Here is a 23,316-nt window from a genome sequence, read left to right as displayed (position 1 = left end):
ATGAATGTTTGTTTCATGGACAAGAACCCGACTTCCTTTTAACGACTTTAAAGTAGATGTTCTTAATCATTTGAGAGTCACCCCCTCGTAAACGTACTAGGTAAGTTAGGCCTATGTCAAGGTCTTCCAATACCAGTGTAAATATAAGAAAAATGTGCCAACCTCGTCATTTTTTGATCTTTCTAATATTCAATAAAGTTCGGCCAGCACAACCTAGGGTCAAGGCTTGCTTTCTCCTAGGAAGGCGAGAGGATGTTTGAGATTAATACTTATAATATGAAGAATTTCAAAGACGATTATTATGTGGTTACTCCCCTCACAAAAGTTGCACGTGCCATCGTGTGTGATGTTCCTCGCGATCGCCATCAGAGTCTCTTGATTGATCCAGAGTTATTAATTCTGGATAGCGGAGCGGAGCGACTGACTCCAAAAATGAGATAACTGATATCAGGATATCTTTTGTTGACTTTTATAATTGACTTTTTTTTAGATTAAATTTATAAATAATCTATACAAATAACACAATCCCATTAATTTTTTATAAAAATTAAATTAACTTAATAAAATTAATAGATTAAAGATTTAATTTTTTCTCCAATATATATTATTATCGTTTTTATTATTAATGTTATTTTTTTATTAAATGTTTTACAATTGTAGGTATGTGAGGAGGTAATTGAACAAATTAATTACAGTTGTACTTAATTAATTTTTCAGCTGTATGTTAAATATTATTTTTGTTAAGTGACTATTCAACTATTTTTATAGCAGCTGTAATGTTGATAAGATTGAATAAATTAATTACTTTTTGACTTTTTAACTCTTCTTTATCAATAAAAAATTAATCAACACTTACCCTATACTTCTTCATCTTCTCTTTCTATTTTGCTTTCTTTCTGATATTGTCCCTCTACATCTTTTTCTTTCTTCTTTTCTTTTCAAAATCTTAAATTTACAAAGAAAAATGTAAAAATAATGAAAACTAGTCAAACCTTTATGTCGTGTTTGATATGTGACCCGCGGTCTGCTCTAGCGGAGAAAGCGATCGTGATTTCACTGTCACAACCGCACCTTGTTCTCGCACGGCGGGTGGCCGCCTTGGCCGGAGCGCCCGAGATAGCGGCGATCACGACCGCAATTGACAACTCTGGACCGATCCTAAAGTTATGGCGCCTAAATCATTTTCTGGTTGTTGTGGGGAATTATGTCTATCTTGTTGATGATTTGTCTCAAGAGGACACATACTTAAAGAACACACCAATGACTTTCTTTGAAAGTTTGGGTCTAATTGACGATGTTGTGCCCTCTAGCGTAGCTTTGAAGAAATATAAAAATTGCGGTATAAAAATACGTCTTTTGGTGGAGGCCGCCACCAAAGAGGGAGGACATGCATTTCATTTGTGGTGAACTCACATAAATGGTGTAGGCATTGACTTAGGGAATAAAGGAGATAAACACCACCTTGATGTTTTCCCAGACGACGTTGTCTAATACTAAGGCAGCTCTTGCCAATCTGACCAGAGAGGTGGGCTCATCCTACAAGACGATAAAAGAGTTTGAGGTGTCTTTTAATGAATCTCAGAAAGGTTGAAAAAAGGCCTAAGACGACTTTAAGGAAATGCGTTCCAAAAATACCACCTTGTCCATATATATATATATATGTGAGGTCAGTAGAGCAAGGTATTTAATGTTGCAAGCCTCTTTTTGAGAATGCTTTGAGGCAAGTCAAATTTTTCAATTAAGGGGTCTAAATATCGAAGGAACACATTCATCCCAAGCAAGAAATCATTGACGAGAGACTGATGAATGTTAGGGTTGAATCAGACTTGTAGTTCTCATTTATATTTTTTTAAACGAGCTTTTCTTACCTGCTGTACTTGTTTTCTTTTGAATAAATATGCATCATTATAGTTTTTTTGTTTCGTTATTCTCTTTATTTACTTACCATGATTTTCGCCTTCTACGTGTGTCGTCTCGATTCTCTGGTTATCTTTTTTGAAAATAAATTAAATGCAATTCGAAAATGAAGTTGGACATTTAATTAAACGTAAGGAACACATCCAAAGATAAAAAAAATCTCTTTCTCTTCTCTGCCCTTAAATTTAGATTTGGTTTGAGACTAACCTATTATTTAATCACTAAATTTATAAAACAATATAGGCTTAATTGCAATTTTAGTCCCCCAATTTTCTTTTTTTTTGGATTTTGGTCCCCCTATTTTAAAATCCGGAATTTTAGTCCCTCTATTTTAGTTTTTTGAGGATTTTGGTCCCCCTGCAAATTCGATGGCAATTTTAAATGAAATGACGCTCACATTAATGATGTGTCAGTGTTAGTTCAGCATTGAAATGTTCAAAAAAACTAATTTTATTTAAGATTCATGTTGAACATGTCATAAACGTGAGTTCCATTTCATTAAAAATTGCCTTCGAATTTGCAAGGGGACCAAAATCCTCAAAAAACTAAAATAAAGGGACTAAAATTCCAGATTTTAAAATAGGGGGATTAAAACCCAAAAAAATGGATAATAGGGGGACCAAAATTGCAATTAAGCCAACAATATAAATCCAAACTAATTTATAGTGTTATATTTCCACGAAGAAAACCGGTATTAAAAATATACTTGCTTTACGACAAAAAATTGTTTTTTTTCATTTCCTATATCTCTTGTATTTATTTCTCTCCTATTTATTTGACAAATCAAACAACTCATTTCATAGAGAAAACATCAATCAAACGGTCACAACTATCCAAACCCTTCCACTTTATTATCAAACGGTCCACATCCACTAAAATAAAATAAAAATAAAAAAAACATTTTTCCAAAAATGTGTGCTGAAATTAGGGTTTCCTCCGGCTAATACATATACATTTCTCGAACCTTTTCATTTCACCGCTTTCAGCTCAAAACCCTTTCTTCTTCTTCATCTTCCATTTTCCAATTTTCTCTGAAGAAGCAATGTCGAAGGGTCCAGGTCTCTACTCTGACATCGGCAAAAAAGCCAGAGGTACTCTATTTCTCTCTCTAGATCAATGTTTCTCTTCTATTTAATCGGTTAATTATTATAATTTTTTTTTTCAATTTTTTGGTATATTTTTGTAAGAGAAATTCATTTTTGTTGTATTGTTGTTGTTGCTGTTGTTGTAGATCTTCTGTTCAAGGATTACAACACTGACCAGAAGTTCACTCTCACTACTTATTCACCAAATGGAGTTGTAAGTTTTTTTTTTTGTTTTTGTGTTTTGCATTTTGTTAGGGATTGTTATATATGGAGATTTGTAATTGTAGTGAAGTTTACTTGTGTTGTGATCTATGCGAACTGTGATTGATTATTGTGATATCAATATTGTGTTGTGGTGTTAGTGATTATGTTCAATTTTGTGTGCGTTTATGCATGTGTTAGGTTTTGACCAGTTGCTTGGTGATGAACTGATGATTCATGATTGTGTGAACGAGTTTAACTTTTTGTTGCTCTGTATGGCTGTTTTGGGAGGAACTGTTAGGTAGCTATGTGTTGTGGTATGGGTACTGCCGCTTTAGATTGAAGGCATATCCTGTGTTTGGCCTTGTTAGTGTGTGAGGAACTCATAGGTTATTATTGTTTAATTTTGAGTGTTTAGGGGTTTGATTTGTTTGTGCATGTATGTGAGAATGATTCATTCTTTTTGGGATCCTATTTAACTGTCGATGCATGGCACTATGATAATGATTCTTACTTTTTGGAACCCTCTATTTCTGTGCAGGCTATAACCACCTCAAGTACCAAAAAGGGTGAGGTTTTTGTTGCTGATGTTAACACGCAGTTGAAGCACAAGAATGTCACTACTGATGTCAAAGTGGACACAGCTTCTAATGTAAGTTCACCATTCTCTATTGTCTGAGGTTTATTTTTTTGTTCACAGTTCTGTTTGGTTTTGTTTAACTTGTCTTGTCTTGCATAAAATTATGAAACTGGTATTTGTAGTTGATACACTTGCATTTCTACCTTTGCAAGGTGTGGTTTCAGCATATTTCATATGTTTGTGTGTTATACAGTAGGGTGTAAAATAGTTGGCAACTATGTAAAATAGTGGAGGATAAGTGGCTATTTGAGGAATTTTATTTCCATTCTTTGTGCTTTAGTGGCTATTTTTTTAATAGTCAGTGTCAAGTCAGGCATCATGGCATTATAAACCAAGTCCATATGATCCTCTCTGCATATCAATATATGTCAATTTACATTTGATCTTGCAAATTACCTGTTTTAGTCCCATTTGTTACTACATTTAACTGTGCTTATAAATTGCAGCTCTTCACAACAATCACTGTTACTGAGGCAGCTCCTGGCCTCAAGACTATTCTTAGCTTCAGAGTTCCTGAACAAAGGTCTGGAAAGGTGAGATAAGTCATTCATTTTGCCTAAGATTCTGAGTTTCCGGAAGAAAGCACAGATCACTAATTTGAGGAACAAACTTTTGATGAAACAGGTGGAAGTTCAGTACTTGCATGACTATGCAGGAGTTTCCGCTAGTGTTGGTCTGACAGCAAACCCAATTGTCAACCTCTCTGGTGTTATTGGAACTAATGTAGTTGCTCTCGGCCATGATCTTTGTTACGACACAAAAACTGGTGAATTAACTAAGTTTAACGCTGGTTTGAACTTCACCAAAGACGATTTGGTTGCTTCACTGGTTCTGTAAGTAAATCTCATCCCATTCTATTTGGAGGTTTCTAATTGAAGTTTCATTTATTTCTATCTAATTTATTTAAGTTACATGCACTAACACATACATGGACACATATTCTAAAGACAGCTTTGACATGGACATCCAAACACCAATAATGTGTAAGAAAAAAAAGTGATTGAATTAACACGAGCCAATGTTGATCTGTGTCATCCGGCATGTGTCAGACACCAAAAACCCGTTCAATCTGAAGTTTTTCCCATTCATAGCTCGTAGGAGTTTTAGAATTTCAAAATTTACTGTTGGCTGTGTTTTTTCTTACAAATCACTTTGACATGTTGTGTTGTATTTTCCAAGACTTCAAAGCTGATAAGCATTTTGATAACATGAGGCAACATTCGTTCAGTAGCTGTTTGTTTCCTATTTTGTAAAACTTCAAAGTTGATTAGCATTTTGATAACGTATGAGCCAACAATCCTGCAGTAGTTGTTTGTTTATTATTTTCTGATTTATCAGTCCACCTCTTCCCAACCTTGTTTATTTAGACGAGGTATTACAGTTTTGTTTAAGTAGTTGTCTCTATAGATATAGAGCTTGTTTGTTATGGATTAAAACGTGATTTTCTTGTATTAGTAGCCTCTTTAGAATTATTTTATAAACTTCGTCTTAAGCCTGTGTTTGAACTGATTCAATGTGTGGTAAATTTATGCAGGAATGAAAAAGCTGATGTCCTGAATGCTTCATACTACCATGTAGTCAACCCTTTTACCAAAACAGCTGTTGGTGCTGAGGTAGCTCACCGATTCTCGACAAAAGAGAACACACTCACACTCGGCACTCAGCATGCGTTAGATCCTTTGACCACAGTCAAAGCTCGATTCAACAACTTCGGAAAGGCAAGCGCTCTTATCCAGCATGAGTGGCGTCCAAAATCATTGTTGACCATTTCTGCTGAGGTGGACACCAAGGCAATTGAGAAGAGTGCAAAGGTTGGATTATCTTTGGCTCTCAAACCTTGAGAGGAATTTTGAGTCCTTTTAATTGAGGTAGGCATTGTTAGCAAAAAGCACATAATTTTCTCTCAAGACTGAATTTGGCGTTTTTTGAGACACAATTGTTGTTAATTCATGTTGTTTTGATGATTGCATTTTAAGCAATACAGCGGTTGTATAAATAAGTAACATAGTCTTTCTATAAACAAAAATGTTACTCTTAAATCTTCATAATCTTTTGGCATATAATCTTTGGTTGCTCTGAGTTTTCGAGATCATTGATGATTTTTTTTTTCAGCTTGATTTATAAGCTGTTTGCATGTGATGATGATGCACCTTTTTTTGCTTTTGCATGTGATGATGCTTGTGTTTTTCTTAAAATTTCTTGTGTTATTACCATTTTACCCCCTTGCCATATAGGTCATTTTTGGTTTTCTCCACTGTAATTTTTTTTTTGAAAAACAACCTTGTTATTTCATAATGCTAACGATTTAGCCCCTAAATTCAAAATTCATAGGAAACCTACTTTAGATTTTCTTGCGAATTTTTTACAGGGGTAAACCGGCCTATATGATAATAACCCAAATTTTTTTAGACTGATATTAAAACACAAGCTCAAACATGCATTTGCATGTGTTTCAAATGCATTGGATTTTTCATGTAAAAAATTACCGTTGATCATTTTGCAAGAAAACAAATACTCAATTGCTTCATCAATGCAACCTGTTCTGATCTTGTTGATAAAATTTGTTTAATAATGTTTACAGTTTCATAGTTTTTCCCTTCAAAATTTAGTATATTAACTTGTTTATACTGCCCCAACTTTGAAATAGTTCAATTTTATATTGTACTTTGCAAATGGAAATATTTTCTCTTAATTGGTTTTGGCCCATTGGTGGCAACAAAAGATTCGCGACACTTTGTATTCAAGTTCAAATAGATACAGAAGATAATTATTAGCCAATTTCTGAAATTTGAGCAGATATTTAATTGACTTTTTATAAACATTTTTCTTTCTAGACAATTTAGAGCAGATATTTAATTGTCTTTTTTTTTCCTCTCTTCCTAAACCAAATAGACTTGATCAGGTTTTGAATCCGAACCAAGCGGAATTCAATTGAACATATAACTTTAGTACCTTGTTTATCAGCGATGATTTTAATAAAATTTATTTGTTAAATATTATTTTTATTTATTTATATGGTTAGTTACTTTTAAATTAATTCATATTTTTAGTATCAAAGATAAGCAAATATATCAATAAAAATTGAAGATAAACAAATATAAATTTTCTCTTTTATTTTGTCTAATTTTTCTCTTATATTTAATGATACTCTATAATACCGTTTTTTATTAAATTTAATTTTGCATATTTGTAATGAGTGAATTTATCAGTTATGGAGGATAAATTGACTAACTGACTCAATTTTTTAAATTTGAGATTACACGTTAAGTATCAAATACGTTTTTTAAAATATAAAATTTAGTTTGTTTTTGTTTATATTTCATTTTGAAGATTATTTTTTACTATTATTTATTTTCAATATGTTACTATTTAAGATAGAATATAAATACATAATTAATGAATTTATTCAAATCAATCCGCAATTGTTATAATCACAAGTACAACCTTAACTTGGCAAAGACATTAATTTCTGTAAATATTGGGAAACTACTCGGAAAAAATAACGTGAAAATTTCTATGCGGGCATGCGGCTCTATTGATATAAACGATAATTTCTTATTTTAATTATTGCAGATTCTTTTGTCATTTTATGTGATAAATCCAAGAAATAAAAACTATGTTTTGGTGTAAAATAATAGTATAGTGAAATAGAATATCAATTAAGGATGAATGAGATATCAATGTGTATCATCATGTATGTGTAATTAAATTACATGAGTGTAAGCCGTCGGTACATAATTCTACTTTTAACATCAACAATTTTTTAAAAATAAAATATAAATTTAATTGAAATATAAAAGTTTTTATATTTCAAGTCAAGGACAATTATTAAATTTTTTAAAATATTTGACTTTTGTTTAATGAATTTAATGGAAATACACCAATAGTGTAAAACACTACTTTTTGTTTAATATAATTAAAATAAAATTCAATTATTTTTCTTCAAAAATTTTCAACAAATAAATTTTAAAAAGATATCTATTTTTTAAAATTTAATAAAATTATAATTCTATTTAAATTTTATTAAATATTGAAAAATATGTTTTCTCCATTTAATCTCTAATTTTAAGCTTTTTCTTATCATTTAATACTATGTTTGCTTTTGCGTTTACTTCATCAAATTTCGGTTAAGAAATCACATTACCACATAAGTTTGGTATTTTTTATTTTTTTTTTATGTTAAACTAATTTCAATATTAAGAAATAGCCAATGACAAAGTTACAACAGAGTTCCAAAGGGGATGGACCACCAATCCAAGTCCTAGACCCTAAAACAAAACTCATCCCAACAAGTTTACGGGCTTCAATATTACAAAACCTTGACAGAAACATAACACAAGTGATCGTATCTAATTAGAATGAATCGTCAGAGTCTGCAACTGTGATCTTCTGTGAACTGGGGGTACTTGTAAGGTACTCCGATGCTAAAGTGAGAGTATGAGCAAGGAGAGCAAGTACAAAGGTTAGGTATGAGAGTAAATAATGTTGAATACCTGACCCTCTAGTGAAAGAGGATATTTATAGCTTCCAGCGCTGAGTCAAAATTTCCCCTCTTAGGCTAGACTTGTGGGAGGCCCAGAAAGAGGAAACTGTCAGGATCCTATGTGGTAGGGCTGAGTCAACAAGTGACTCACGCCCTGGGAGAACCGCCCGTAGGATTCGGAGAGGAGGTTGACCTGGTTTTACGCTAGTGGTTTGACCAAGTGCCCTTTGTGCATCACGTGGGCAAAGACCGTAACGGTCAACAAGGAGCATGATAATTATTGAGCTTGGACGACAATTTGGGCCTGCTCGTCCACTGACTGGGTATTGGGCTTGCTCGACCCAGACCAGAACAACAAACATTACAGAAGTTACTCATCAAGAGTATACAATCTAAAGCAACATGCTCAATATCAGCAAAGTGAACCACATTATTGATGCAATCAACTGCATTCAAGCAATTAGACTACACAACCAACCTCTCCACCCGAAATTCTTTTGCCAACGACAAGCTCCACCTGATCGTCAACATTTCAGCTAACAATAGATCCACATTCATCGATTCTTTCTTACATGCAGAGAACAGAATTTCACCTGTATGGTCTTTAAAAATACATCCAAAGGTCACAGAATTCTCGGGAAAAACGCCAACATCCACCTACAAAACATGAACATTTAGGGGCTGTATTTTCGATTGATCTTGAATTTTTTCTTAGCAGAAAATTCAAGGTTCCAAAGAGTTGAACTCCTAAAGGACACATAAGTTTGGTATCCTAACTACACAAAATCATGTTAAAATTTGATTGATGAGATAAAGGGTAGGTGAATAGCTTATCCAAACATATAATTAATACTAGTTGTATTTTGGTTTTAAGTCTATAACATTCAAAATTGATATGTAAAATGAATCTTAACATGTTTGATCATTCAAGTAAAATTGATTATGATTTTTAGAATTAATTCTATTCAAAATTAGAAATTAATTCTCTCATAATCAATTTTATTTACAGCAAAACCAAACACCAATTAAATATATGTTTGAATTTTTACCTTAAAAGAAATCCAAATCATTGAAAAAAATATCGTTCTATTTTTTTTCATAGACAACTCTTATATTAGATATTGAGTACTAGAGTTACTCAAACCCTTACAAGAGAAAACATAGATTGGAACCTGATATCAACCCTTACAAGAGAAAACATAGATTGGAACCTGATATCAACTAAACTCAAGATTCAAATTCTTATAAAAGGGTTTTTGAACCCCTCATAATAATTACAAGTGATTTTTTCCTTAGCTACTATTGCGAACCATCACCAAGAGTGCTATAAAATCTTATAAAATAGTTCCTCGATGTCAAATTCTGCATTGCTGAAAATCATATCATTTCTTACCTTCCAGATACTCCTATATATGGTCAACCATATAGCACCTGCCCGATTACTTGGCATCTTTCCCGACAGAGAGTTGATGAAGACTAATAGATGACTGCAGCAATCTTCAGATATTTGAAAGTCTAGTTCCATCCATAAATATATTCTTGACGATAACCTGTGAAGCTTTGGGCAAAGCAGGAGCAAGTGAAATAAGTCTTCTACCTGCAAAGGACAAAATACACAGGACACATCTTGGTTCTGCTCAATGATTCCTCTACGTTTTAGTTGTTTCCTTGTCGGTAGCCTATCCTGCATTAACCTCCAACCAAATATTTTCAACTTTGATGGGACGGTAGCCCTCCAAATCGTATTCAGCCCCACTTTCCGCCCCTCCTCCAGTACAGCAGCACCTGGATCTTGCAACAGCATATCGTAACAAGATTTAACCGTAAACCGATTCATCCTGTCAACTGGCCAAATGATAACATCTGCTGTGTTAGCTACCAGTTGAATGTCATACAGTAGTACAATCAGTTCTTCAAACTCTGTAAACGCTTCCGCACCCAGCACCTCGTTCGCTCGAATGATAGTCCAGACCCAACTATCCTCACGCCAATATCCCATCATGTTAACAGGATCATTTCTGCAGAGTACTTGCTGATATAAATTTGGAAATATGTCAGCCAGAGTACTTGAACCCAGTCAGCATGATTTCCAAAATAAGGCAACATTCCCGTCTCCGATTTTCAAAAATACCGTTCTAATAAAATTTTAAGTTGATGTGATTTTTCAAAACAATTTTGATTAAATTGATGCTCATCCGAATCCAAATATGCAATTATCTTTTATATCTTTTCTCACGTTTCTACCTTGAAATCAAGAAACTCCAAAACCTCGTTTACTATATATAATTATTTTGCTTCAAAAGAAATATTTTCACAAGAAAAATAAAACTTAAATGACATTTTATTTGAACAAACTTAAAAAAAAAACCCAAGAGAAGTAAATCAGGTATAGACTCAGAAAGATTCATTACAGATATTTTTAAAAAGTGAAATAGCAATCCTCTAATTATATTATTAACAAACAAATATTGAAAATTTGCAAATTACCACCCAGAATAAAAAACTATAGAGATTCTGATGTTCATCTCCACAAAAATAAGAATAATAATGCAAGCATAATTCAAACATAAAAGCACTTATTATATCTCCAAAAGCACTTATAGATTTGCAGCATTTCCCTGAAGGAGGCCATCCCTAATCTGCACAGCAATGTCTCTGACAGCACCAGGACCATGTGGTATGAACACAGATGAAGATTTTGAGGACGCTCCAATTTCCTTCATGGTGTCAAAGTATTGAGTCACCAGCACCATGTCCATGACATCTTTAGCTGATGTCCCGGGTACGTTCTCAGAGAATGCGAGAACACTGTCCCTCAGTCCATCCACGATAGCTTGACGTTGACGAGCTATACCGAGTCCTGATAGATACTTGGACTCGGCTTCTCCTTCAGCTTTCTTGATCTGCAGTATCTTTTCTGCTTCAGCTTTCTCATTTGCAGCCAACCTCATTCTCGCAGCTGTTGATGACATGGCAAAAAAAAGGATTATTATAAGCACTTATCATATAAGTGCTTTATTAAGCAAAACGTTTTTTTTTTGTTGAGGAACAAAAACTAGAAAATATTACCTGCATTGATCTCATTCATCGCTCTCTTGACATTGACATCAGGCTCGATATCAACAATGAGAGTCTGGACTATCTCGTAACCGTAGGTCGACATCGCTTTCTCAAGCTCATCTTCAACAGCCTTTGCTATATCATTCTTCTGCTCAAAAACAGCATCCAGCTCCAACTTTGGCACACTGGCCCTTATGACTGAAACAATGCAAAAATATCATAACCTAGTAACCATTTGACAACCCGCTTATCATAGGACAGTAGCAGTTAGTTAAAATTCTGCTACGCTGTAGCCACTATTTGAGAATACTAATGTCGATAATGGAACGGAGCAGAAATATCACTACTATAGACATACCATCAAAAACATATGACTGGATCTGTTCCCTTGTGTTGGTGAGCTTGTAAAAGGCATCAGACGCTTTGTCAGCCACAGCGCGGTATTGTACAGACGCAACAACATTGACGAAAACATTATCCTAAAAAACAAGTTCATAACAGTCACAAACTAACACAAATTGTCATAGTAAATCGCATACGTAATATCCAACCACCTTAAGAAAGCAGATATTTAACAATATTATGTTTTCTTAATCTTTAAGTAAAAATGGTTTGTTAGAAGTGAAAAGTGAAATTTCCTGAAGCATAAATCCAAAGCACAAAATTAACCACGAAGCATAATAGGTGGAATAATAAAGAGAGAATCAATCCAAGGACCTTTGTTTTCGTCTCGCATTTAACATCAAGTTGCTGGACACGGAGCGATAATCCACCAGCTATCTGGTAACCAAGACACCAAGGCAAACAATGACATCCAGGTTCCAAAACATCGATAAATCTTCCAAATTGCTCTTTGATAGCTACATTCGACTGATCCACTTGGTAGCATCCCAAAGCTTGACCCATTTTCAAATCCTGCAATCAAATATCGCTACCCATTATATACTTTGCATCAACCAATCTGATTGAACTTGTGGAATTTACATCATGAGTTTAACAAGAAAGTACAGTAATGAAATCCTAAGAGTTTGTGGAATTTATCATTGATGTCTGGGTGCCGGTGTCGGTGTCGTGTCTGGTGTTTATATGTGTTTGTCTATGTTTGTGTATGCATACATAGCTAACACTAACACATATATTTTTTTCATATGAATCTCTTCCTCTGTTTTTATGAGAAATACACAGAACAAAGTATCCAAGAAACACAAACACACAACTCCTTAAAACCCAGAAACATAAAAACCTGAATTATCAAAACGCCACAAAACCACAAACATAAAAAAAAAATCAAAATAAAAGCAAAAAAACTCACAATTTTAAGTTCAAAATCTCACAACAAAAATTCAAAAGAAACAATTTTGAGTTGATCCCAAAAATCAAACCCAAAAACAAAACAACCCTTTTTAATATTGAAAAAACCCCATAAAATCAACAAAATCAGTTATTCAGTTTTCTAGAGAAAGAATTTCACCTGTTAGCTGGAGATAGATACAAAATTGAAAGTTTGAGTTAATCCAAGTAGGTGGAAGCTATATATATACTACATGTGAGAGAGTAGAGTAAACCGTTTGATGAAGCCTATGATTTAAATCTATCTGTTATTGAAAACGATGTTTTTATAGAAAAAATATAAAAATAACAAGAATAATTTGTCTTTTTCTAAAAATCAAATTTTAATATAACCAAATGTGGAGATATAATTAATTTGATTCAATCTGATTTTTATAAAAGGGGACCACGAACGTTGTTTCATGCCATGGTTCGCACACTAGACGCGTTTCCTCTAAAATAAGTAGTTTCTTATATTTTATTTATTAAATTTCTCATACGATTAACACAAAACAAATTAATAATAAATTATTACTTTTAAAATATATTAAATAATTAATGCACCTGAATAATATATAATTCAGATGTATTATCTATTCAATAAATTAAAATTTTTCTTATAAACAATACCACAAAGAAAGAAAGAAATAAAGAGCATAACAAATTACCATAAGTTTTCATGTTTAGCATATTAATAAAATATTATATTAATAATTTATTATATTAGTATATTTGTAAAGGATTTACAGGAGGCGGCGTAGAAGGTTCACTAAAAATTGACAACGTGACATATTGCTCACACTTGTCTTCAAGTTGTCTATTTACTAGAGCCACTACAAGAAAACTGCGTTATAGCGTCGGCCAGAAACCCTCGCTAACTGGGCAAAAACCGACGCTACTATGTGTTAGCGTCGGTTCTCAGCAGACACCCTAAACGTGGAAGCAAAGCATAGAGACGAGCCTTCGCTAACATTAGCGTCGGTTTAGGAAAACGCTAGAGCGACGCTACCTTAGAGAACCGACGCTAGATATACTAATTTATCAATGTAGCGTCGGTCTTTTTCCGACGGTAACGTTAACATATTGGGATAAAAGCAACGCTAAAACGTTCTCTTCAATGCGTTAGCGTCAGTTATGAGAGACACTGATTTTGGCTTAACTGCTGTAGCGTCGGCTTTGTTGAACGCTACATCCCTTTAATAACATTTCAGCGTCGGTGATGGTGGACGCTAATATCTATGATCGGGTTTTAGCGTCGGTAAAAGCTGACGCTATTTTTTAAAATTTTATTTAAACCGTTTCAACATCAAATTTATTTGGCACATGAAAATTTTCAAAACCTGTTTAAAATTTCAAACTATTCTTTCATATATTATTATCACATTAAAATTTCAACACAAGATAACAAACTTATGCAAATCCACAATATTGCTCCATTAATTTAGATGTCAAAGTTATACATCAAAATATTGACACAATATACCAAACTTGTGCCCATCCAGAGTATTGCTACATAAATAGTTACATCAAAATATTGGCACAATACACCAAACTTGTGCCCATCCACAGTATTGCTACATAAATAGTTACATCAAAATACCAACACAAAATATCAAACTTGTGAAAATCCACAATAATTTGAACAAGTTCTAAAACTAGATAAGACAATGTATATGTCTCAACATCCATCACTCATTTCCTCTAGATCCAATGAATCATTATCATCATCATCGTAATGGCCATGAGAAGGACCCGTCTGACCCGACTGCAAAGCCCACAGCTGTTTCTGAAATTCTTCAAATTGCCTTTTCAAATCTGCTGTCTCGGCTATAGCTTTTTCTGCACGTGCATTAGCTAATGCAGCCTCTTCACGTGCTCTAGAAGCCTCAGCTTTAGCCGCCTCAATGGCTTGGCTATCCGCTTCTCTATTCGGGTTTGAAACGGTCACTTCTGTCAAGCAAGACACTCCATATTGTACGTTAACCGCCATTAGGCCAGTTCCGTAACACCGGCCTCGTGACTTACCGCCGGCAGCTTCTTTCCATAATTGTAGCTTTTCTGACCCATCCACAATTTTATCATTTTGTGTGGCTTGTGTCAAACGATTCACATAATCTTCCTGTACAATAGAAAGTAATAATCATTAAAAACATGTCATGCTACAAGTTTGCATATATAATAAATCCCCCAGCCATAGTTCAAATAAACCATTCATTTTGTGTGGCTGCTATGACAATCATTTTGTGGGTTTGTTTATTTATAATCCACCAGCCAAGTTTGCAAATATAAACTAGTTTGCATATATAAATAATCCACCAGCCAAAGATTTAACAATCATTCAAAGATTTAAAAAATTCTATGAATCAAGACATACAAATTTCACATAAACATCAAGATTTCTCTTCACTCAAACATTGCAATTAACACAAACATTGCAGGCCCATTAGTATAAATTGAATCCAAACAAAAGAATCAAAAGGCTCAAAAGAGGAGAGTACATAATTTGAAATTTCAGCTGCTGCATCAGACCTCACTCCCAATCCTCACCTCTTTCCAAACCAAACATCATTCTATCCTAACCTAAAGATCATTCCAATAGCAGGAGTGGAAGATCATTTCTATCCATATCAGACCTCACTCCTAGCAAAATTATTCTTTGATCAAATAAAAGAAATTACTAATGGTTGGTATAGTTTCAATTATCCAAACTGCATAAGAATACAATTAGGCAGTGCTCTTACAGTATAACTATGTGAAATATTTCAATCATTCCAGAATGTGAATATGGCAAATTAAACAAATGGTTTATGTTTTAACAGTACACACACTAAACATAATCATATGACAATCAAAATCTTAGTAGCATGATCAAAGCCTCCATGGAAAAGACATGACAATGCAGATATTGTAGATTTTATTTTCTGAGTTTTTTGAGTAATCCTAATTTCCAAGTCAGTCCTACTATTTATCCCAATTAACCATTAACAATTAACACACCAATTACAAACTACTTGTCCTAACATCATACACAATCCCAAAACGGATAAAACCAATTTCATGTCATTTTAAGGACTAAATAAACAAAAGCCTTACATGTGTTTTCTCTGCACGACGGTCAACCCACTTCCCATTCCTCTTTTTGTGAGTGGCCATGAATAGCTCATCAGGATTTAGTGGTCGGCCTAACTTCTTCTCCTATAAATAAATACAAAATATATATGGTTACAATGAATATCATATATATATATATATATATATATATATATATATATATATATATATATATATATATATATATATATATGCATTGTAATTATAAATAGAATACACACCAATTCTTTAGCAACATCGTGATGAGCTTTACGTCCTGTAGTATGGACCGCCCCACCTCTGGTTGATGCTCGATTTGTCTTATTTTGTTGAGAGGTCTTTTTGAAATCGTCGCTCTCCCACCCGTCAAGAAGATACGCATAAACCTTTTCACCCATCCAGTCCGACTTTGTCGCCTTTTTCCTAATCTTACCAAACATATCAACTATTCTTTTACCACAAGCTCTATGAAACAAATTTTTCATTTTTCTTTCATCACACGACTCCCACTGAACAAGAGACTGCCAAAAAAGAAGCATTGTTGATTAAACTGTAAAAAACATGCATTGTCATCATACTATAGTAAAAAAGAAATTACATGTCTTACTTTGAAAAGGTCAAAGTATGCCTCTCTCTCATCTCTTCTCTTTTCTACTTTAAGCTCACTATACTTCAAGAAGTTTCCACGATAAAGTTTACTGGTTGTGTCTCATTTTTCTTGGACTACATGCCTGTTCGTAGAATTATGAATTAACATGTTCCGATTCACAACGGTACGAGAATGAATCAAAAGAGAAGATCATGTTCTTCTAGGGGAGTTAATTGTCCACTCCCCACACTTATAGAAGCTGTTATACCACATATTGAACTTTTCACCTCCTTGCATTAGCTAGCTCTAACCTCACAACAAACTCTAAAAACCTCTGACTAGAGGTGTTTACGGTGCGGTTTGGACGTAAAAAATCATCCGAACTGCAAGAGAAAAATGTGTGCGATTTGGTTCGGTTGACTTTTAAAAATAAAACCAAACCAAACCAAGCCAATGCGGTTTGGGTTGATTCGGTTGGTTCGTTTTTTTTTTTTACAAAAATTTATTGAGTCATACATACACATATAGAGGGCAACATAACTTTGTATTTCGTCATTTATGCGTTATCAAATAAAAACAAAATTCATCAAATTTGGATAACAACTTTCCATTTAATATACAAAAATAAGATTAGATAAAAGTGGAATAAAAAAAATAAAAAATAGTAGCATAAAATAATATCAAAAACATTATAATGAAATAGAAAAAAAGAGGAGATGAAAGATCAGAGAAGATGAAAAAGAAAGAGCAGAAGAGAGGATAAATTAGATAATAAGAGGAATATTAAAAACGTAATTGGAAGATGGATAAGTAGAATGAAAAAGAAAGAACTTAAGAGATGAAAGACTAGAAGAGAAGAGGTGATATGTACTTGGAAAAGAAGATGAGAAGAAGGCGCAATGCCGCTAGGAGAGATTTGAGAAAACTTAAACTAAAACCTTAAGTGTGAGGAAGAGAAAATCATTCGTAATCGTAAGGCTAAACCATAATAGGTTTGAGTTTAGGTTAGATATAGGTTAAGTGAAGTTTTGGGATTGTAACATAATGCGGTTTGGTTCGGTTTGTAAAACCACGTGGTTTGTTAAGAAATGACCCAAACACACTTGAACCAAATGCGATTTTTTGCAGTTTCGCTTTAGTTTGGTTCAATTTTGCGGTTTTCTAATGGGCTGGTTTGGTTTTGAACACCCCTTCCTCTGAGAGTCATTAACTACTAGGGGTTGTCACATATTGTATTTTTAGCAAATACAATTGGCATCCACTGTGGGCCCCCGGTAAAATTGACTTGAGCTACCATTACAATATTCATCTAGAGTGATGTCTTCACGTTGAAACTTTTTGCTCTTCATGGTGAACAAGAAGGTAGCAATTCCGACCAACGATAAGTCTGACGACGAGGAGAGTGCCATGGAAGAGATGCACGTTGTGTTTCCAACAATAACGAAGCTCATCCTCTATTTTGAATTAGAAACTCGTCAAGTCGCAACAATAAAGACACATATGATGTAATGACAATGCAACAACAATATTCCAGAGTAATAAGCACCATTGGTTCCACTTCGAACCGTAAACAATACACTTCAACAACTCACCCTTCCAATGGACACTTTTCTATGAAATTCAACATTAATTATTCAATCATTATAAAATAATGAATAACACATCAATCAACATCAAATAGTACCCAACGGTACTAATCAGTACTAAACAATACCAAGTATTCGTCAATATAGAACGCTATCGAAAAATCGAGTCGAAAACGAACAACTTTGCGCTTTCATGAGTAAATCATGGTATTCACACATTATTAAGCACATTTAATATCTTTAGACATTACCATGAGTTAGTCCTATTCGTTATCTTTCTAACGCTTCAAACCGCACCTCCATTGGAGTCACTAAACTCAAGCTACGTCATTTTCAATCAACATTGTGTTGTCAGTATCTCCAAGCGACCATTTAGCTCGCTGTGCAAGCTCTTGCCAGGTGACCATCCTGAATAGCTCTCCAAGCGAGCTTCTGCCTTGCCAGGAGAAATCGCCCATAACCATAAAATCCAAAACGTGAATTCTACCATTGTAGGACTTCCGAAGCTTTGATTTCGATTCCGTAAAAACCAGCACGCTTACAATTTCAACATAGACTATTACGAATAACAAAAACAATGACGGTTGTGAAACTAATTTAATAAGAGTAGCACGTATGTTGTCAGACAACGTGTAATTGTATGTATGCTGGTTACAACAACGAGCGTGTGACCATTATTATAAATTGGATAACACACTACTTATAATTACGGTTTATGGAAACAACCATTGTGATATTATTTCTAAACAATTCCCAATTATATTATATCAAAAACAACAATACACCATTAAATTGAATTACTTTCAACAACATGTTTATCATTCCAAATTCCATAAACACGAGGCACATGAATTTTAGCATAAAAATCAGTATACAAATTCATAATTATCACATCAATTGCAATAGTTTTCACATAGCTTCATTCAAAAGCACATAAACTCAACCATGGAGAAAATTAGCAGAAAACCTAGAGGAGGGTGAAAATCCCTCTCTACCCTTCATACAATATACATTCATAGTAGAATAATCTCCCTCTTACCTTAATTTCCAGCAAACAAGCTCTCCAATGGTGGATTTCTCTTCCCCAACCCTTGTTCTCCTAGTGTCCCTTCTCACTTCTCTTGGTTTTTCACGTACCAATACTTTCAGGTTCTCTAATCCCCCTTTTTAAATCAAAAATCTAATTTAATCTTTTGGTTATTCTAATTTCTCCCCTCAACTTATGGTCTCTTGCTCCATATCTCCCAATTATCTCATTATTCTATTTTTACCCCAACTCTTCAAATTCTCTATTTTTCTATTTATTTAATTATTTAAAATTATCTAAAATCCTAATTAATTTTCTACACTCTTAATAAATCCCGCGAAAATTCCCAAGTACTTAAATATTTAAATATAAATCAATTTCAATCTAATCAAAAATAGAAATATGAGAAACGGGGTATTACATGTTGCCATGAACGATTTACGCCACCATAACCAAACTCTGGAGGATAACCTCCACCATATCCAACAACATCAGCAGGAGGCTGAACCCCCTTCAATAAAGGTTTAAAGACTAGGGATGATAAAGGGTCTCCTAGGTTTCCCATCAGATGCGAAAGGTTTTGCACGCTTCTGACATGTGTGGGAGATTAAGGCCAATTTGGTATCCCAATAATAAATGCTTTTGACCGTTTATGTTGTAGGTGATGCAGAGTATGGAAGGTTATTCACAACCTCAACCTTCTCCACAGAATATGGAAAGTGGAGGCTTTCGGGAGTTCTACAAAATGAATCCCCTAGAGTTTGAAGTTAGTCTTGATCCTTTCCAGGCACATGATTGGTTAACCGAAATGGAAAGAGTCTTCCAAGTGGTACCATGTAGTGAGGAAAGTGTCTTCCAAGTGGTCACATGGTGAGGGGTTCAATAGCTAGATGGTGGGTTAGTGATTCTAATCCCATGGAAACTAAAGTGTCTCGGAATATTAAGAACACTTTAAGGCTGTTTTCTTGGATAAATATTTTTCGGACAACTTGAGAGCTCAAAAGGAGTTCGAGTTTAAACAACTTTGACAAGGAAATATACATGTATTGGAGTATACTAAAAAGTTCAAAGATATGGTTTCCTATTCCAACCAAGCCATGTATGCACTAGATAAGCGATGGAAGATAAGTCATTTCATGTTCAGGCCATGAGGAGAAATTGAACATAGTGTTGTTCAACAACGGTTTGACACCTATGCCGATTTTTTACAACAATGATATGTTACAAAAAATATCCTAAAGAAGATCCGAGCGCGGAAAATTACTAAGCTAAGAAGGGTAAACAAGATCAAGGAAGAGATAAAAACCAGTTGAAGCCCAAGAATTCTCCCTTAAAAGGGAAGCAAACTCAAGGAGAAACACGGAGGCAACCTTCTCTGTGTAATATCTACAAGAAAGATCATTTTGGAGAATGGAAAACTGGAACCTGGGGGTGCTACCATTGTAATGAAATGGGACATATTGTAAGATATTGTCTAAATTATAATGTTCAAGAAGCCGCGGGAAAGGAGCTGGTTGGGTATATACATTAGATGCTAAAAAGGCTAAGGGTAACAATGACTTCATTGTCGATATTTGTTAATTGCATAATCAACCCCTATTCATTTTGTTTGATTGTGGAACATCTCATACATTTATTTTGACAAAGTATGTGCATCGACTTGGACTAGAAGTTATTTTGTTGTCGTCTCCGATGGTATTAACCATAACTACAAATAGTAGCATAAAGACCCAATGGATTTGTGTGAATTGTCTAGAGCCGGTGAATGGACACTTCTTTCTGATTGATTTAATATGTTTACTGTTCAAGAAGATTGATGTGGTTTTGGGAATGAATTTTCTCTCTACCAACTCCATGTAAATCAGTTGTAAGGAAAAGACTATCTTTATTCCGACCAATGAAGGTACTCCAGAGGATGTAGTGACCACTCTTTTTTAAGGTACAATTAACATGGTAAATTGTTTGTTCGAGCAAGGGAAAGAGTCTGTATGTTCTCAAAGATTGATTTTACGGTTAGGTTACCATCAAATCCGAGTGAAGAGTTCTGACACACCGAATACCGCATTTAAGACTCAGTACGGTCATTACAAATTTCTTGTAATTCCATTTAGAGTAACTAATGCTCTTGCCGTCTTTATGGATTATATTAACCATATATTTCAATATTATCTGGATCAATTTGTGGTAATATTTATAGACGATATCCTGATATACTCATTTACTCCACAAGAGCACAGGGAGAATTTTAGGATTGTTCTATCGGATTTGCGAGAAAAGCAACTCTTTGCAAAACTCAACAAGTTTGAGTTTTGGATGACCGAGTTGAAGTTCCTTGGTCATGTCATATCTCAAGGAGGTGTAGCAGTGGATCTGTCAAAAGTAAAAGTTTTGATTAATTAAGAGAGACCTAAGAATGTCTATGAGGTGTGAAGTTTTGATTTCATAGGAAGCAATCCCACTTTAATATTCACAAGTATGGGTCTATCAGGAGTATTATTGTAGCTCGGTAATCCAATCAATTTAAGTATAGATCTCATTAAGAATTTCTATTACCTCAACCACTTATCGCTTCAGAAATCATGCTTCTTTGATTTTAATATCACGTTTATTTTATATCATTTTATAACTTGTTATTACTCATTGAATCTAATTATTGGAATATCAACTTTTTTAGTTCGGATTACCATTATGAATAACTTATTTATCTAGTGGCAATGGTCCCATCCTTTTGGAAGTGTTTTGAACTTTCTCTCTAACTAATCCTTTCGTCAAAAAGTCATCTACGTTTTAATCAGTGCAAACATAATCTACTATAACAACTCCTTTATAAAGAAACTCTCTAACAATGTTGTGCTTATGAAGGATTTTTCAGCTCTTATTGTTGTACTTACCATTATCAATTTTTGCAACAGTCGTGGTATTATCGTAGTAAATCAAAACAGTTGACATCCACTTTTTCCACATGAGAATTTCTGCTAACAAGCATCTTAACCAACTTGCTTCTTCACTTATGGTTAAAAGTGTTATCATTTTTATTCCATAGTAGATTGCGCGAGAATCGTTTGTTTCTTAGACTCCCTAAAAACTACTTCTCTAACTATTTCGAATATGTAACAACTATTTGCTTTGGAATCTTTTGATAAAATATTCCAATCAACATTAATGTAACTCCACAAGGACATAGTTAAACTTTTGATAATGTCATGTAATATATGATTCATGATTCTTTTTAATTACCTCATGACTATTCCGGTGACATTCCAATTATTTATATTAGATTTGTTAGTGAACTTGCACAAAAATCCTATGATATAAATTATCAATGACATACATGAGACTGTCAACGATGCTTACGTGTTTAGCCTGTCTTACAATATCATAAATGTTACCGAAAAGTTTAACACCTAGATCATATGGAAAAGTTTAACACCTAGATCATATGGAGTGCATGCATGTTTTTAGTCAAAGATATTATATCTCTTTTAAGATATAGCGATATTGATACAAAAAAATTCCCTTTTGTGATCTAATTATCTTAATACTACCTCCGGTCCCATTTATAAGAAAAGATTCTTTTTTTAGATACATTGAATAAATAATGTATCTGGACAATATGTTGTCTAAATACATTATTTATTCAATGTATCTAAAAAGAGAATCTTCTCTTATAAATGGGACCAGAGGGAGTACTAATTTTTAGTCAAAGATATTATATCTCTTTTAAGATATAGTGAGATTGATTAAAAAAAATTCCCTTTTGTGATCTAATTATCTTAATACTAAGGATTACACTTACTTTTTTTAAGATCTTTTATATAAAAGCTGTTACACAACTACGATTTCAAATTATTTATGACACAAATGTTATGGCTAAATATGAACAAGTTGTTTGCATAGATACGTTCATAATTCAAATTCCAAACTCGTGGTAAATGCCCTCGTCATTTTCATTTACTTTAAAACCGTTAGGAAATTGTCATGCCATTGTTTAGGAGTTTTTTAAGACCATACATAGACTTCACTAGCGTATGCCATTGTTTATGAGTTTTTTTAAGGCCATACATAGACTTAACTAACTCAAAGACAGACTTAACTAGCTCATGCCATCATACATATACTTAACTAACTCAAAGACCTTAGTTTCTTCTACATGAACTACAATCTTCATATTGTTCCATGAAAATCTCTTCTTCCGTGTCACTATTTTAAAAATTAATTTTAATATCCATCTCATGTACCTCTAAGTAATAAATAGTGGCAAGTGAAATGAAAAATCATAATAAATGTTATACTTATAATCGGGAAAATG

At 33.7% G+C, this 23,316-nt stretch overlaps 4 protein-coding genes across 4 annotated transcripts; 1 reads left to right on the top strand and 3 right to left on the bottom strand.

The window, feature by feature from the left end:
• Positions 1-2,850: 2,850 nt before the first annotated feature.
• Positions 2,851-5,922, top strand: LOC131652823 (outer plastidial membrane protein porin-like). Its single transcript, XM_058922805.1, has 6 exons — positions 2,851-3,008; positions 3,149-3,216; positions 3,745-3,855; positions 4,290-4,376; positions 4,468-4,676; positions 5,378-5,922. The coding sequence occupies exons 1-6, from the start codon at positions 2,960-2,962 to the stop codon at positions 5,682-5,684; spliced, it is 831 nt and encodes a 276-aa protein (XP_058778788.1). The 5' UTR covers positions 2,851-2,959; the 3' UTR covers positions 5,685-5,922.
• A 2,869-nt stretch (positions 5,923-8,791) lies between these two features.
• Positions 8,792-10,328, bottom strand: LOC131650511 (uncharacterized). Its single transcript, XM_058920217.1, has 2 exons — positions 9,720-10,328; positions 8,792-8,983 (listed from the first exon to the last, which is right to left on the bottom strand). The coding sequence occupies exons 1-2, from the start codon at positions 10,326-10,328 to the stop codon at positions 8,792-8,794; spliced, it is 801 nt and encodes a 266-aa protein (XP_058776200.1).
• Positions 10,329-10,686: 358 nt separating this feature from the next.
• LOC131652819 (hypersensitive-induced response protein 1) lies at positions 10,687-12,991 on the bottom strand. Its single transcript, XM_058922801.1, has 5 exons — positions 12,858-12,991; positions 12,104-12,301; positions 11,745-11,865; positions 11,396-11,584; positions 10,687-11,285 (listed from the first exon to the last, which is right to left on the bottom strand). The coding sequence occupies exons 2-5, from the start codon at positions 12,290-12,292 to the stop codon at positions 10,924-10,926; spliced, it is 861 nt and encodes a 286-aa protein (XP_058778784.1). The 5' UTR covers positions 12,293-12,301; positions 12,858-12,991; the 3' UTR covers positions 10,687-10,923.
• Positions 12,992-14,151: 1,160 nt separating this feature from the next.
• LOC131652822 (uncharacterized) lies at positions 14,152-16,497 on the bottom strand. Its single transcript, XM_058922804.1, has 4 exons — positions 16,413-16,497; positions 16,048-16,326; positions 15,809-15,910; positions 14,152-14,834 (listed from the first exon to the last, which is right to left on the bottom strand). The coding sequence occupies exons 2-4, from the start codon at positions 16,288-16,290 to the stop codon at positions 14,394-14,396; spliced, it is 786 nt and encodes a 261-aa protein (XP_058778787.1). The 5' UTR covers positions 16,291-16,326; positions 16,413-16,497; the 3' UTR covers positions 14,152-14,393.
• Positions 16,498-23,316: the final 6,819 nt, after the last annotated feature.

This window comes from Vicia villosa, linkage group LG2 (genome assembly GCF_029867415.1).
Source record: "Vicia villosa cultivar HV-30 ecotype Madison, WI linkage group LG2, Vvil1.0, whole genome shotgun sequence".
Lineage (NCBI taxonomy): Eukaryota > Viridiplantae > Streptophyta > Magnoliopsida > Fabales > Fabaceae > Vicia > Vicia villosa.
Note: the sequence above shows the minus strand (reverse complement) of the source record. Positions and strands in the feature narration are given on the sequence as shown.

What these genes read in the sequence shown, in the direction of transcription:
- LOC131652819 (XM_058922801.1), bottom strand. Translation starts at nt 12,292, where the DNA reads ATGGGTCAAGCTTTGGGATGCTACCAAGTGGATCAGTCGAATGTAGCT. An exon ending in AATGCGAGACGAAAACAAAG is followed by an intron (nt 11,866 to 12,103) that starts GTCCTTGGATTG and finishes CTTGTTTTTTAG; the next exon opens with GATAATGTTTTCGTCAATGT. An exon ending in GATGAATGAGATCAATGCAG is followed by an intron (nt 11,286 to 11,395) that starts GTAATATTTTCT and finishes TGTCATCAACAG; the next exon opens with CTGCGAGAATGAGGTTGGCT.
- LOC131652822 (XM_058922804.1), bottom strand. Translation starts at nt 16,290, where the DNA reads ATGAAAAATTTGTTTCATAGAGCTTGTGGTAAAAGAATAGTTGATATG. An exon ending in ACGATGTTGCTAAAGAATTG is followed by an intron (nt 15,911 to 16,047) that starts GTGTGTATTCTA and finishes ATTTATTTATAG; the next exon opens with GAGAAGAAGTTAGGCCGACC. An exon ending in GTCGTGCAGAGAAAACACAT is followed by an intron (nt 14,835 to 15,808) that starts GTAAGGCTTTTG and finishes TCTATTGTACAG; the next exon opens with GAAGATTATGTGAATCGTTT.
- LOC131652823 (XM_058922805.1), top strand. Translation starts at nt 2,960, where the DNA reads ATGTCGAAGGGTCCAGGTCTCTACTCTGACATCGGCAAAAAAGCCAGA. An exon ending in CATCGGCAAAAAAGCCAGAG is followed by an intron (nt 3,009 to 3,148) that starts GTACTCTATTTC and finishes CTGTTGTTGTAG; the next exon opens with ATCTTCTGTTCAAGGATTAC. An exon ending in AAGTGGACACAGCTTCTAAT is followed by an intron (nt 3,856 to 4,289) that starts GTAAGTTCACCA and finishes TATAAATTGCAG; the next exon opens with CTCTTCACAACAATCACTGT.
- LOC131650511 (XM_058920217.1), bottom strand. Translation starts at nt 10,328, where the DNA reads ATGATGGGATATTGGCGTGAGGATAGTTGGGTCTGGACTATCATTCGA. An exon ending in TATATAGGAGTATCTGGAAG is followed by an intron (nt 8,984 to 9,719) that starts GTAAGAAATGAT and finishes CATGTTTTGTAG; the next exon opens with GTGGATGTTGGCGTTTTTCC.